The sequence below is a fragment of the Hippocampus bargibanti genome, linkage group LG05, assembly GCF_051943395.1.
Source record: "Hippocampus bargibanti isolate YZ-2025 linkage group LG05, ASM5194339v1, whole genome shotgun sequence".
Classification (NCBI taxonomy): Eukaryota; Metazoa; Chordata; class Actinopteri; order Syngnathiformes; family Syngnathidae; genus Hippocampus; species Hippocampus bargibanti.
The window spans coordinates 29,207,718-29,222,080 of NC_142738.1; the positions used below are offsets into that span (position 1 = coordinate 29,207,718).

Consider the following 14,363-nt stretch of genomic DNA (forward strand, 5'->3'; position numbering starts at 1 on the left):
TTTTGTTGTTAGAAGAACGGGCTCGTTCGTGAACGACACATCACTCATTGTGGCAGCTCCGTGTGTATCCCGAAAAATAGTTTGTATGCCAAGGTAAAATGTTCATAAATGTAACGTTTGTAAACCGAAAAGTTTGTAAGCCAAGGGGTTTGTAAACCGAGGTCTCACTGTATTTATTGATTCCTTTATAGATTTATTTATATATGATTTTATTTCTGTACTGGTCTTTTTTTTATGTATTCAATTATTTTTGTTTATTTATGTACTGGTGTATGTATTTATTCTGTGTGTGTGTTTATTTATTTATTTATGTGCTGGTGTATATATTTATATTTATGTATTTATTTATGTATTTATTTATCTATTTGTGTGTGTATTTATTTATGCACTGGTGTATTTATTTATTTATATGTATTTATTTGTGTGTTTATTTAATTATGTACTGGTGAATTTATTTATTTATGTGTGTGTATATTTATTTATGTACTGGTGTATTTATTTATTTATCCGTTTATGTATTTATTTGTATGTTTGTTTGTTTATGCACTGCTGTATATTTTATTATTTTCTTGTATTTTATGTTTGTGTTTGTTTATTTATGTTGTAGTGTATTTATTCTATGTATTTCTAACCAATCAACTGATGACACCAGAATGTCATATTCCACGGGTGCGAACGTTCCCGTGGGTGCGCCCTGCGTTGAAGGTGAACGTGATAGGCTGATCCGGCGGCAAAGATTAAGGTATTAAAAACCAGCCTCATCACCCACATGTTGTTTTTTTGCCCTTGGAAAATAATCCTCCCCCTTTCCCCTTTGAATGGTGACCTGCGACCTCTGAACTCTGACCTCTTTGGTCTCCTTGGACAGCAAGATGAATCCGTGATTGTCCACCAGCAGACACCTCAGATCCTGAAATGAATGACACGTCATGTGACCCATTGTCACGTGACGACGGGTCATGTGACAATGGGTCACGGCCAATGACGCCAACTTACGTCACTTTCGCAGCTGAGGGGACACAAGCCTTCCACGTTGGAACACTGAGGCGCGTTCCAACCCGCACGTGTGCGTGCGACCGCCACACAAAAAATGTCAATTAGAGAAACAGTTCGTCGCAAAAAAAAAACAACAATCCAAAACATGAAAAAAAAAACACTCACGTCTGTGTCGCTTGCCTGATCGCAAAAAAAGATGAGAAATTGTCAGAAATTGTTGATCATGTTTTCGGACATTATTTGACGTGTTTAGAGGCAATGAATGGAAAAGGTAGTACAAGATGGCGGGCGAATAGGTGAGCCTTGCTTGTTGTTTGTTCTTTTTGTGTTGTTTTTTTTGACACTTTGAGTTGTTGTGCGTCGTTTGAAATGGATAGGGATTGTTTGTCACCATTTTTTAGCCACCGCATTCGTCAAAGAGGTTGCGCCTTTTCTCCAGGATGAATATGCCAGCACCGTTTTTGATTTGCGCGGGATATCGGTGCCATTTGAGCGCCAATGCGTATGAGGAACTGCCGCGGCTTGGAATTGAAGCGGATCGATTTTGGACCGGACATGAGAGACGATTTCGTCACTGGATGCTAACAGCTGGTAACAGCTTCGTATTTTGCTTGTGTGTGTGTATTTGTGTGTGTGTGTGTTGTCACCTGTTTGGTGATGGCCCAAAAAGTCTTTTCCAGAAAGTTCAAGGACATCTGCAGGCCCACGGCTAAAAATAGAACACACACACTCACACGCACACACACGCGCGCGCGCGCACACACACACACACACACACACACACACACACACACACACACACACACACACACACACACACACACACACACACACACACACAAGCCTTTAGAATGAAAAACTTGAGTACCGACCAAACAGTCCTCACTTGTCAAAAATGTCCTCGCTACGTATGGTATACAATCCTAGTGGTCCTCACAAAACTAGCCATACAAATTCACACACACACACACACACACACACACACACACACACACACACACACACACACACACACACACACACACACACACACACACACACACACACACACGAGCCTTTAGAATGAAAAACTTGAGTACCGACCAAACAGTCCTCATTTGTCAAAAATGTCCTCGCTACGTATGGTATACAATCCTAGTGGTCCTCACAAAACTAGCCATACAAATTCACACACACACACACACACACACACACACACACACACACACACACACACACACACACACACACGCACGCACACACACACACACACACAGGCACATTAACAGCAGCTGTGTGGCAGCACATGGCCGTCACATCAGCTGTGTGGTGCAGATGGTGTCACTTGTGTGTGTGTGTGTGTGTGTGTGTGTGTGTGTGTGTGTGTGTGTGTGTGTGTGTGTGTGTGTGTGTGTGTGTGTGTGTGTGTGTGTGTGTGTGTGTGAAAGGCATCCGAGAGAGTGATGATGATGTTGATGAAGGTGAGTATGAAGAAGATGACGAGGAAGAGGAGGAGCATCCAGGACAAAAATCCAGGACAAAATGCATTTGTATTGAAGCTTGGGACCGTTTGGGGTGAGCAAGCCACCGCTCGGCTCCAAGCGCCTCAATGGATTAAAACGGCGAAGCAGCAACATGGATACTTACATGGAAACTCCAGTTCTTCACAGCACGGTGAGTTAATGTTTATAATATTATATTACATTATAATTTCATCTCTAAGCGCCTTTCAAAACTCTCAAGGTCACTTTACATTCGCAGGATAAGTTTTTCTGTGGTTGAGCAGCGACAGCCACATGCGCCAGCGTTTCACACAACCCAGAAGTCACTCAAATAGATTAGACATCAAATAGATAGCCAGCTAGTCAGTTAGATAGCTAATAGACAGCAAATAGCTAGCTAGCTCGATAGCCAGCTAGCTAGTTAGATAGCTTATAGACAGAAAATAGATATCAAAATAATAATAATAATAATAATAATAATAATAATAATAATAATAATAATAATAATAATAATAATACATTTCATTTCTAAGTGCCTTTCAAAACTCTCAATGTCACGTTTCAGATAGTCAGATAGTCAATTAGATAGCTAATAGACAGCAAATAGATAGCTATCTACATCGTCAGATAGCTAGTTAGATAGCTAATACACAGCAAATAGATGGGTAGCTAGATCGCCAGCTAGATAGCTAGCTAATAGATAGTGTTTCATCAATATCTAGTTCATCAAACTCAGGTGCTAGCTAGATCGCGAGCTAGATAGAGCACGTTAGGAGTGAAAGCAAGAAAGACCGGCGTGAGTTTTCTTGATCTTTTTGTCCTACACCCTGTAATCTGATGCTTTTAATCGTCCGTCTGTGCGTCTGTCCCTCGCAGACTTTTGTCCAGCGACTTTATCCCCACTCAGATGGTCCACACAGTCAAAATAAAGCCGCCCAGGGATTATCCCATTTAATTCAGGATTACCGCCGCCAATTTGGTATCTCCTCTCACTGAAAGGGCAAAGATGTTAGCATTAGCAGGTAGCGTTTGGTCCAAAGACAAGCATGTGCCATGCAGCGTTCTTCAAGTCTCTTAATGTGTGCTCCACAGGATGTTCTGCTCAACTGGACCCTGGTGTGATCCATGTGGCAGGTCGACCAGCACCGACAAAACCTCCTTCTTGGTGCATCTTCTAAAATTTTGAATCCAAAAGTCTTCATCGCCTCTTTACCGCTTTCAGCTTGGAACGTTTTATTTTTCCCCTTCTCAGATGCAGCCATCATGCCCACGCTCGCTCTGGTTCTGGCGGTCCTGCTGGGTTCGGCCCGTTGCTGTCCCAGGGCGTGCACCTGCGATGGGAACACCAGCGACTGCTCGGGTCTGGACCAGATCGACTTAATGCACCTCCTGTCTCTGCTGGATCAGGACTGCGTAACGTTGCGCCTACTCCGGAACAACATCTCCACCCTGGCATCCGTTGACTTGTCCAACCTCACCGCCCTGGAGGTCCTTGATATTTCCCAGAACCGGTTCTCCAGTCTGCCCCCGGGAGCCTTCTCAAATCTGGCTCGCCTGCGTTGGCTTAACCTGTCCACGAACCTTCTCGGAGCGCAAATGACCGCTGCGTACCACGTGAGCGGGGAAGTGGAGTGGGGGCTGAATGGGGCGGTCTTCAGGGGTTTATGGTGGCTCAGAGGTCTGGACCTGTCTTCTAATGGCCTCCCGTGGCTACCTACGGGCCTGCTGGACGGCCTCCGGAGGCTTTCGTGGTTGTCGTTGGCCAAGAACCATCTGGCCGTCTTGGAGAGGGTCACCTTTGAGCCTCTGATGGGACTCAAGCAGCTTCTTCTGGTCGAGAACTCCTGGGAATGCGACTGCAAGATGAGGGGCTTCAAACACTGGATGGAGTGGTTTGTCTACCGAGGTAGGCCTCAGGATCTTGTTAAGTCAAAACGTCACAAAAGGTCTCAAATGTTTTGTGTTAGTGGAGGAATTTTTCCAAGGACCTCCCCATTTATGAGAGAAGGGAACAAAAGTTCAGATGATAAAATCTCGAGTCAGGATTGTCAAGTTGGTATTTTGGAACGTGTCAATTCAAACCTTTCTTTGTATTCTCAGATGGTATGGTGGACGCCATGACTTGCAGTTTACCGAGGAACCTGTCGGGTCTGGATATCCGCAGGCTACCGGCCGAGATGTTCGCCCGCTGTACGCAGAGCGACACCGGGGACTCCAGCGACAGGGAGTCGGCATCGGGAGTCCAAGGCCGCCCCTTGTGTCCGCCAGGCCGACTTAGTGGCACAGACGACTGCGTCAGGCCACGCTACCGTCCGGTCAGCGTTCGACGAGCTCACGGTACGCAGATCGTGGCAGGGGTGGTGTGCGGGACCGTGTGCATCATGATGGTGGCGGCGGCCGCCTACGGCTGCGTCTACGCTTCGCTCATGGCGCGCTACCAAAGGCACCTGAAGAATCGCGGGCAGGCGCTCATGGCGCCATACGGACTGGACGGCGACCCGGAAGACGGGCCGCCGCTGGAGGAGGCGCCGCCCAAAGATGCCTGCCTGGTGTATGGGTACCGCATCAGTAGCTTCTGATTTCTTCGACATTGTCATTGTGACTAGACTAGACCGAGAGTTGGCTGAATAAAAACCCCTAAATACACCCCTGGATACATGGCTTGAGGAGCCCGCGATAAGAAAGAAGGAGCGTCAGCGCAGAGCGATGCGTATATGGAACTGTCGCGGGATGGAATTGAAGCTGATTTATGTGGGACTGGAGATGTGAGACAATCTCTTTTCGTCAATGGATGCTACAGCTGCGTGTTTGCTTTCAACATTTAGCTTGTAGTCGACGTGCACATTCCACCATGATGTCCCTGATCCACTGGTGAAGAGACGCTTTGATCCTCTCCTCTTTCATCATGAACTGCTTTATGTAACAAAGAGGGTACAGAAAGTGCTTAAGAATGAATGTCTCTCTGTGTCTTTGTGTTGTCATGTTATTTGTTATTTAGTTTTTTTTTTTGTGTTCTTTTGACTTCAAGACGGCGCCGCGAGAGTGGCTGCCTTTCCAGCAGCTCCTGTGTTTTGCTTTTCTACTTTCATTTCTTTCATAACTTTGCTGCTGTGAAATGTAAATTTCTCCACTGCAAGACTAATAAAGGCAAATCCAATCCAATCCAAATCGCGAATCAAGGAGTGTTTGAGTCATCACTACAGCCTTCTAGTAAACTTCATCGACCACAACCGAAAATCTTCGGTGATTCAGAAGATGAGTGAACCACTCCCAAATACTTGCTGGTACAAAGATGCTCTCAACCTATAGCAAGACTGCCACCTAAAGCCCTTGTTGAGCTACTACTGTACAGCTTCAACCAGCAATACAAGCAGTGACCACCAGCAAGAGTCTGACATAAATGGGGTCCTCTGTAAAACCGCTTCACCCCAACTGACTTTTCTACAACCGGTCAAGGTTTTGGATGAACCCAGAGCACAGAATGGATTGATGGGTCTCACAGTGGCCAAAATACCTGGTTGATGATTTCTGGATCCACTTGATGTCAGTGGCTTCCAACCGATCAGCGTGGGAATGAATTGGTACTGATTATTAATCAACGTCAATCGCTTGGAATTTGTTGGGTCGATGGTTTGGAAGGGTCAATATTCACAAAAGTCCGAAATGGTGGGGTGACACAGACAGCTCAATTTGTCAGGGAAGCTTTAGACCACCAGGCAAGTGACCTCATGGTCTACTGTAGTCTGTCTAGACTTCAAGTAATGCCATGTATGACTGAGCCAGAGTCTTTCCCCAGTTGACTTTGGGCCAACTCCGGACCACCAGATTGTAGTCAACCCCTCACCCATCGCCCCACCCCCCCAATAAAAAACAACAACAAAGGCAACAAACAGAGAATTGATCTCCAGCCATGGCCGTCTTGCCTTGGGTCGATACGGTTACCTACATTGTGCCCACTTCATCCAGTCTTTCCCCAGTTGACTTTGGGCCAAGTCTGGACCATTAGATCATAATCAACCACGACCCGGCCCCGCCCCCCACCCCAAAAATAGAAAATCACAACCTACGTGACATCCGAATGAACTTCGAAGAGGGAGAACTGACCTCCAACCAAGGCCGTCTTGCCTTGCGCATTTACGGTGACCGACGTGGTGCCCACTATGTACTTTGTGCCTGCAAACCACCAGAAAACAGCGTGTGAGACTTTGACAACCGGACAAGAACATGACAAAACATTGTGGGCCGAGAACCTCGTGGCCAAAAAGTGACCTTTGTCATTGACGGGGTAGTAGAAGAAGCTTCCCGGCGGGTTCTCCACCGCCAGTCGGTACCAGAGTGGGAAGTGGTCCACCGTGAACAGGTTTTCCTTGTCTGCGGGGGTCAGGAACTTTCTGGGGCGTAAAACACACGTGGGTCACAAACGCGCCAGACGCGAGCGGCCATCTGGATATCTGCTCTCACTTTGCCACGCGTGTCTCCACGCCGGCGTATCTCATGATCCTCATCAGGCCCGCACGCGTACCCAGGAAGGCAGTCTCCATGCCGGGCTCCACCCTGTCGGTAAAATCACGTGTTAGCATCTGGGCACCCGGCATTTCTTTTTCAAACCAAGGGTGATTATTGGCGACCTGTTGTCCAGCGCGAGGGCATTCCAGTAAGCCTCCATGGGCGCCGTCACCACCGCGTCAAACAAGGTCTGCTGCAGCAGCAGTTCGTCGCCTTGGCAGTTAGCGTCAAGGAACGTGACGATATTTCACAAGATGGTGAAGGAGACGCTGACGCGGTGGCCAACTTACACTCCAGGTCGGGTTCCTTTCCCAACAGGTAGCGAACGGCCGCCTGCAGCTGTGAATACTTGCGGTGAGCCGGGTCGATGTCCGTCTCGCAGTACGTCCTGCGACACGGGTTGGTGCCAAAAACGTCAGCCAACAACCGAGGATGTGATGTTCCCTATTGCGCTGATTAAAGCGACCACTGTTCCGTTTACGTTTTGCCCGCTAACAGTCAGAGCGCCCAAGCTAGCATGAAAGCTAACGGCACAAATTATATTTGATTCTTCTCAGAGAATGTTGAGTGACGGTAGAGAATAACAGATGTCATGATTTTGATCAACTCGACGTTAGCATCGAGCTCGGCTTCCGTGTAGACATTAGCGTCGAGCTAGTGCAGCTTTCGCATCAGTGTACACTAGTGTATGAATCAAACTTACTTACACAGTATAAGATAACACTATTCCATGACATACATTCATAAAATACATGAATAAATGATGGGATGAATTCCAGAAATACGGCAATCGTACCATTCGGACGCAATGCTGAGGTCTGGAGAGGTCAGGTCATGGAGCCCTGGGAGGGGCAAAGGTCAAAGTTCACCACGTGAGCAAAGTAAGCTGAGATCAACTGCTGCGGTGCATTTTGATTGGGCCAGACTACCTTCTTCCACTGAGACGTTTCCCACAAACGTGAGCTGCCCGTGACCTCGGGTCAACACCATACCAAAGCTAAACACACACACACACACACACACACACACACACACACACACACACACACACACACACACACACACACACACACACACACACACACACACACACACACACACACGCACGCACACGCACACACACACACACACACACACACACACACACACACACACACACAATTACATTACACCACAGTGCCCTCTGGTGGATCTCACTAAATCACAACACACTAAACACATTTTCAGTTATATATTTTACAGTGATACCTCAGCTTACAAACTTAATTGGTTGCCAGAAAGTGTGTAAGGCGAAAAGTTCGTCTTCCAAACATTTATTTCCACAAGAATCCCAAGTCCCCATAAAATATAATTTTCTATGAAATAAACTTGAAACTACACAAAATATACCTTATTTTATATACAATAAATGTGCAATTGTATTGTAATTAAAGAAATGAACTATACTGCATAATAAAGTGGTTTTATTGACCTTTGTGATGGTCGTTGATGTCGTTGCCTCTTGATTCCCACATACAGACAGAAACTCAAATGTGTAAAACTCTGGTAAAGTCAAGACAGTTAAAAATGGACAGATGAAAAAATGGACAGATGAAGCAAAGTTAGCGCTACAAGAATGCTTGGACTGCACTGATTGGAGCGTCTTTGGAGCGTCAACGGGCACATTGGATGAATACACAGACACTGTAAAATCATCCATTAGTTTCTGTGAGGACATGTGTGTACCAACAAAGTCCTTCCGCTCATTCAACAACAACAAGCCATGGTTCACTCCCAAACTCCCAAGCAGTTTAGGAAAGAGAAAGAGTCTGCATTTAGAAGCGGCTATCGAGCGCTTTACAAACTCACCCGAAACAGACTGACAAAGGAAATTAACATTGCAAAGAAAAGTTATGCAGAGAGGCTTAACAAACAGTTCTCCGCTAACGATTCTGCATCGATGTGGAATGGCCTGGAAGCAATAACAAATTATCGCTTACCATCACCCCAAGCAGAGCACAACAATGGTCTGGCTGATGATCTAAATACATACTTTTGCCGATTTGAAAAGGACACCCCCATTTCCCTGGTCTGCCCACCATTACCAGAAACTACCGTATCTCCGCCCTCTGCCCTACAAATCCACGAACTGGACGTTCTGCTCTTCAAGCAGCAGAAGATCAAGAAAGCTGCGGGACCTGACAGAGTGTCCCCCTCCTGCCTGAAAGTCTGCGCTGACCAGCTGGCTCCGGTCTTCACACAAATCTTCAACAGATCCCTGGAGCAGTGTGAAGTCCCATCCTGCTTCAAACAGTCTACTATCGTCCCAGTTCCAAAGAAACCAGCACCCTCGGGATTGAACGACTATAGACCTGTCGCTCTGACGTCTGTGGTCACGAAGTCCTTTGAACGCCTCGTGCTGAACCACCTAAAGAACATCACCAGACCTCTGCTAGATCCTCTTCAGTTTGCCTACCGGACAAACAGGTCTGTGGAGGATGCAGTCAACATCGGACTGCACTACATCCTGGAACACCTTGACAACACAGGAACCTACGCAAGGATCCTGTTTGTGGACTACAGCTCTGCGTTCAATACCATCATCCCAGAATTCCTCACCCCCAAACTTCTCCAGCTTGGTGTGTCCCCTACGATCTGCCAGTGGACCCTCAGCTTCCTGACAGGACGGACACAACAGGTCAGACTGGGAAATATGTCATCCACAACACGAACCACGAGTACTGGAGCCCCGCAGGGATGCGTCCTCTCTCCATTGCTCTTCTCTCTCTACACGAACGACTGCACCTCAACGCACCCAGCTGTCAAATTCATAAAGTTCGCAGACGACACCACGGTCATCGGTCTCATCAAAGACGGCGACGAGTCTGCGTACCGACAACAAGTGGAGCAGCTGGAGCTCTGGTGCAGCCGTCATAACCTGGAGCTGAACACGCTCAAGACAGTTGAGATGATCGTGGACTTCAGGAAACATCCATCACCACAGCTACCACTCACACTATCCAACTGCCTTGTGTCAACCGTTGAGACCTTCAAGTTCTTGGGAATCACAGTCTCCCAGGACATGAAGTGGGGGGTCAACACCAACTCTATCCTGAAAAAGGCCCAACAGAGAATGTACTTCCTGAGGCTGCTAAAGAAGCATGGCCTGCCACAGGAGGTGCTGCAACATTTCTACACGGCTGTCATCGAATCCATCCTGTGTTCTTCCATCACCGTTTGGTTCGGGGCCGCCACAAAAATGGACAAAATCCGACTTCAACGGACAGTTAGGACGGCGGAAAAAATCATTGGCACCGCCCTACCCACTCTCGAGGACTTGCACACTGCAAGAATCCAAACTAGGGTGCGGAAAGTCCTACTGGACCCTCCGCACCCGGCCCACTACCTTTTCCAGCTACTCCCCTCAGGCAGGTGCTACCGATCCATGCGCACCAAATCCAGCAGACATTTAACAGCTTCTTCCCCCAAGGCATTAACTCTTTGAACAGTAGCCCAAATGGAACTGCCTCTTTGCAATTTTTTGATGATGATACTAGTGCAGCGTGTTCGACCAGAAACAAATTCCTTGTGTGTTCTACATACTTGGCAATAAAGATGATTCTGATTCTGATTCTGATCGATGATATCCGAGTGAAGTTGCGGTGCTTTCTCGGCAATAATACCGTCACTCACATGGTCCCCTGCTAGCTGCTTTTCGTTAATCCAAATCTTCTATTGTCTGAGACCATTGCTTAGACAACACAGAAACACCCTTAGCCACACGTAGCAATGGTGGATTTGGCATACTGGTACTGGGACACTAAGTCTCACAAACGCACACCTCAGTGTTTTTCGATGATCTCCTTCTTCTGCTCGACCATCATTTTCTTTTGTGTCCTCTTCAGCTTAACACTAGCCTGTGGTGGGGTTTTTTTTTTGGTCATATAATAGAAAAAGTACTCCCCACAAAAACAAATCACATCTGCACTCAAAGAAATGGGGGTGACGAAAACTAGTCCGCCAGCCACCGTGGCGCTCAGTGTGTTTGATTCATCCGCCGAAAAGTAGTTCATCAGCAAGACTATATGCTCGCGAATTTAAGTTTGTGAGCTAAAGTGTTCGTAAAATGAGGTATCACTGTATGTGCTACTGTCAGTCTGCATGAGTTGCTTCATCTTTGGTGTTCTATAAAGAAGAGTTTACCCTTTAAAGGACAACCGACGTCCCTGGACAAGTTGTGTCCATAATTTGTAAAATCGCTTCAAATGACTTCTACTGAGCGTATTTTCCAGATCCAAGATTCCACCGCATATAGCTATATTTTACGTTTTAAGACTCGCACTGAATATTCAGGAAGTCTTGTTTTTGAGTTGGTGACGATTACTGACGTCACGTCACGGAAGGAACGCCCCTGACGGAGAAAGGACACACAATGCATTTTGCGGTACTTTGTTTGGTCTGAAAACTTTGTGTTGATCTGTGTTGATGGCGAAATTAGAAGGAAAACACATAAAAAACACAATGGTGAAACGTTGTGTGTTGCACCAAGACAACTATTTGATATTTGCTGACAAAAATCCACAGGAGACAAATAAGGCCATTTCCACTGAACTTTGTCGCCATCTTCTGTCTTTTTTTTGGGTGCTACATTTCCCCCCAGATGCCTCAAAATGACACGGAATGAATTATTTAATCGATTGCAAACATTTATGCTTTCCTCTTCAGAACTATTTGAATCATATTCATAACTGGATGAGTAACAATAAAGCATCTTCTCCGAATCTGAAACCATCGTTTTGATTCTGAAGCAAGGCAAGACGTCTTGGCGTGACATCACGAACAAGAGGATGTGACCTTCTGAAACTAGCCACTTCGGGTTCAATTTGAAGTAGTTTTTGGACATTTTAAGTTTTGGACATTTTATTGGTGTTTTTGCATTTGAATAAAAATATCACCCTGAGTGTTTTGGGTATTTTAGATGCTATAAAACGTTTTTCTGATGTCAGTTAGGAAACAAAAAAGTGGTGTCGGTTTTCCTTTAAGGTTTAAGAAACCGCACCGCCTCTGCGATTCGTTGCACTTGGCATGTTTGCTAACATAAAGCTAAAGTGGTCAATTTGTTTCCAGCCGTTCGGGCATGCAAACGTTAGCTCGCTTACTTGTGAAATGATCTTACCTGAAGGGAGTGTCGTCAATGTTTGTGTAGAAATATTCGTTGACCAGGAAAAGAGGTCTCCTCTGTTCATGTGGGACAAAACAACAAATCGGGGAGTTATGAGTCATCATTATTCATTTAGTCATTTATTTATTCATGTATTACATTTCATGTATTACCGTCTTGATTTATTAACGTATATACCGTAATTTCCGGACTATAAACCGTGACTGATAGGACTATTATTCTCCACTCATTTATGTGTCTTAGTTGTATATATATATATATATATATATATATATATATATATATATATATATATATATATATATATATATATATATATATATATATACATACAGTAAAGTCTCGTTATATCGATATCGGATATATCGATAGTCCCGGTTATATCGATATTTTTTCGGACTCCCTTGAATATCGATATAACGAGACTTTACTGTATATATATATATATATATATATATATATGACATCTACTGGTGCCCGTTTTTAAGAACAAGGGAGATGTGCACAGTTGTCCTAACTACAGAGGAATAAAGTTGATGAGCCATACAATGAAACAATTGGGAAGAGTAGTTGAAGCTAGACTAAGAGCAGAAGTCACCATTTGTGAGCAGCAGTGCCAAAAGAGTACGACAGATGCAGTGTTTGCTGGAGTGACAAAAAAGTATGTCAGGGCGTTGCAAGACATGTATCATGACTGAAGACAGTTGTGAGGTGTGCTGTCGGTGTGATGGAGGAATTCAAGGTGGAGGTGGGACTCCACCAGGGGTCAGCTCTGACCCCCTTCTTATTCGCTATGGTGATGGACAGGCTGACAGACGATGTTAGAAAATAATCTCCTTGGACCATGATGTTTGCAGATGACATTGTGATCTGTAGCGAGAATAGGGAGCAGGTGGCGGAGAAACTAGAGATGTGGAGATATGCCCTGGAAAGGAGAGGAATGAAGATCAGTCGCAGCAAGACAGAATATGTGTGTGAATGTGAGGGATCCAAGTGCAAGAGTGATGCTACAGGGAGAAGAGATAAAGAATGTGGAGGATTTTAAGTACTTGGGGTCAACTGTCCAGAGCAATGGAGAGTGTGGAGAAGAGGTGAAGTGTCCAGGCAGGCTGGAATGGCTGGAGAAAAATGTCAGGTGTAATGTGTGATAGAAGGGTTTGGAGAGAAAGTCAGAGAGGCCAGACAGAGAGTGACTATATCAGGAGAAGGATTTTATTGTATTGTTATTCATTTTCAATCTATTTAAATTTATTTACACGTATTTAGATTTATTGTAACTTATTTCAATGTATGGTTTATTTACTTTTCGAGGGTGGGGCCCTAGGTCCATTTTCGGGGGATCTCATTGGGTCATTCGTCCCAATAGCACCGGTGGTGGCAATTGGTGGCGATTGAGAACCTGGTAAAAAGGGCGACCGACTTGTAAAATAAAAATGGTAGAAGAATGAAACTCGGACTGGATCTCGCCGAATCATATCTTTTGTGTCATTGAGACATTGGGACATGAATCTTGGAGTCCGTTGGGTTTCCTAAACCCCTTCTTCCACCACTAAATGAAAGTGGCTTTTGGCCTTGTGCTTATGGATTGTCGGGGTGAGTGAGCTACTCCACGCCGGGTGACGAGGAAAGACGCCCGAAAGACGAGCCTATTTTTTTTTAATATGGAAAGCAAAAGTATATGTATAAGTGTACAAAGCAAATATCAAGAAATCGATGTATTCAAGTTGAGCATGCTTAGACTGGGGCAAAATAAGATGGCCGCCAGTGGCCAGCCATCTTATGTTACCACTGTCTTGTGACAGGAGTTCTTGTCAAATAAAGGAGGCGAGTTCAGGTGTGCATTTTGATGCAGTGGGGTTGGGAGGAGGGTATCCAGGGAGGGCACTTTTATTATTATTATTTATATTTTCTGCTAGACTAGAAAAATGTGTAATTACACATCAACAGCAGGAGGTGGCCGTGGCGTCATGAGCATAAACAATGATCATAAAGTAGCTTCCCTGCAGAAAACCTGTGACTGTAAAGTGTCCTTGAGATGTTTTGAAAGGCGCTTATGAATCGAAATTATTATTATTATTGTTGTTATTATTAGCAGTATTGGTAGAATTATTATTATTATTATTATTATTATTATTATTATTATTATTATTATTATTATTATTATTATTTCATTATTACTATTTTATTATTATTATTGTACTATAATTATTTTACGATTA

The 14,363-nt window shown here is 45.0% G+C and overlaps 2 protein-coding genes across 8 annotated transcripts in view; one reads left to right on the forward strand and one right to left on the reverse strand.

The window, feature by feature from the left end:
- The window catches only part of LOC148898428 (voltage-dependent calcium channel subunit alpha-2/delta-4-like), a 60,859-nt gene that overhangs the window by 14,315 nt on the left and 32,181 nt on the right, over window positions 1-14,363 (reverse strand). Inside the window, exons 17-24 of the mRNA XM_088995967.1 lie at window positions 12,139-12,200; window positions 7,274-7,371; window positions 7,106-7,196; window positions 6,939-7,031; window positions 6,747-6,868; window positions 6,545-6,650; window positions 997-1,009; window positions 848-910 (exon numbers count right to left, since the gene is read on the reverse strand). Coding sequence (XP_088852093.1) covers window positions 848-910; window positions 997-1,009; window positions 6,545-6,650; window positions 6,747-6,868; window positions 6,939-7,031; window positions 7,106-7,196; window positions 7,274-7,371; window positions 12,139-12,200 — 648 coding nt within the window. The remainder of the gene's footprint in view (window positions 1-847; window positions 911-996; window positions 1,010-6,544; window positions 6,651-6,746; window positions 6,869-6,938; window positions 7,032-7,105; window positions 7,197-7,273; window positions 7,372-12,138; window positions 12,201-14,363) is intronic.
- Window positions 119-5,652, forward strand: LOC148898429 (uncharacterized). Of its 7 annotated transcripts, XM_088997653.1 has the most exons (6): window positions 1,152-1,587; window positions 2,424-2,649; window positions 3,354-3,499; window positions 3,570-3,642; window positions 3,730-4,383; window positions 4,578-5,652. In XM_088997653.1, the coding sequence occupies exons 4-6, from the start codon at window positions 3,603-3,605 to the stop codon at window positions 5,054-5,056; spliced, it is 1,173 nt and encodes a 390-aa protein (XP_088853779.1). In that variant the 5' UTR covers window positions 1,152-1,587; window positions 2,424-2,649; window positions 3,354-3,499; window positions 3,570-3,602; the 3' UTR covers window positions 5,057-5,652. The 7 variants fall into 7 exon arrangements, with proteins under 7 accessions (XP_088853774.1, XP_088853775.1, XP_088853779.1 ...); XM_088997648.1 differs by adding an exon at window positions 119-742 and having other exon boundaries at window positions 1,436-1,587; window positions 3,354-4,383; XM_088997649.1 differs by adding an exon at window positions 119-705 and having other exon boundaries at window positions 1,436-1,587; window positions 3,354-4,383.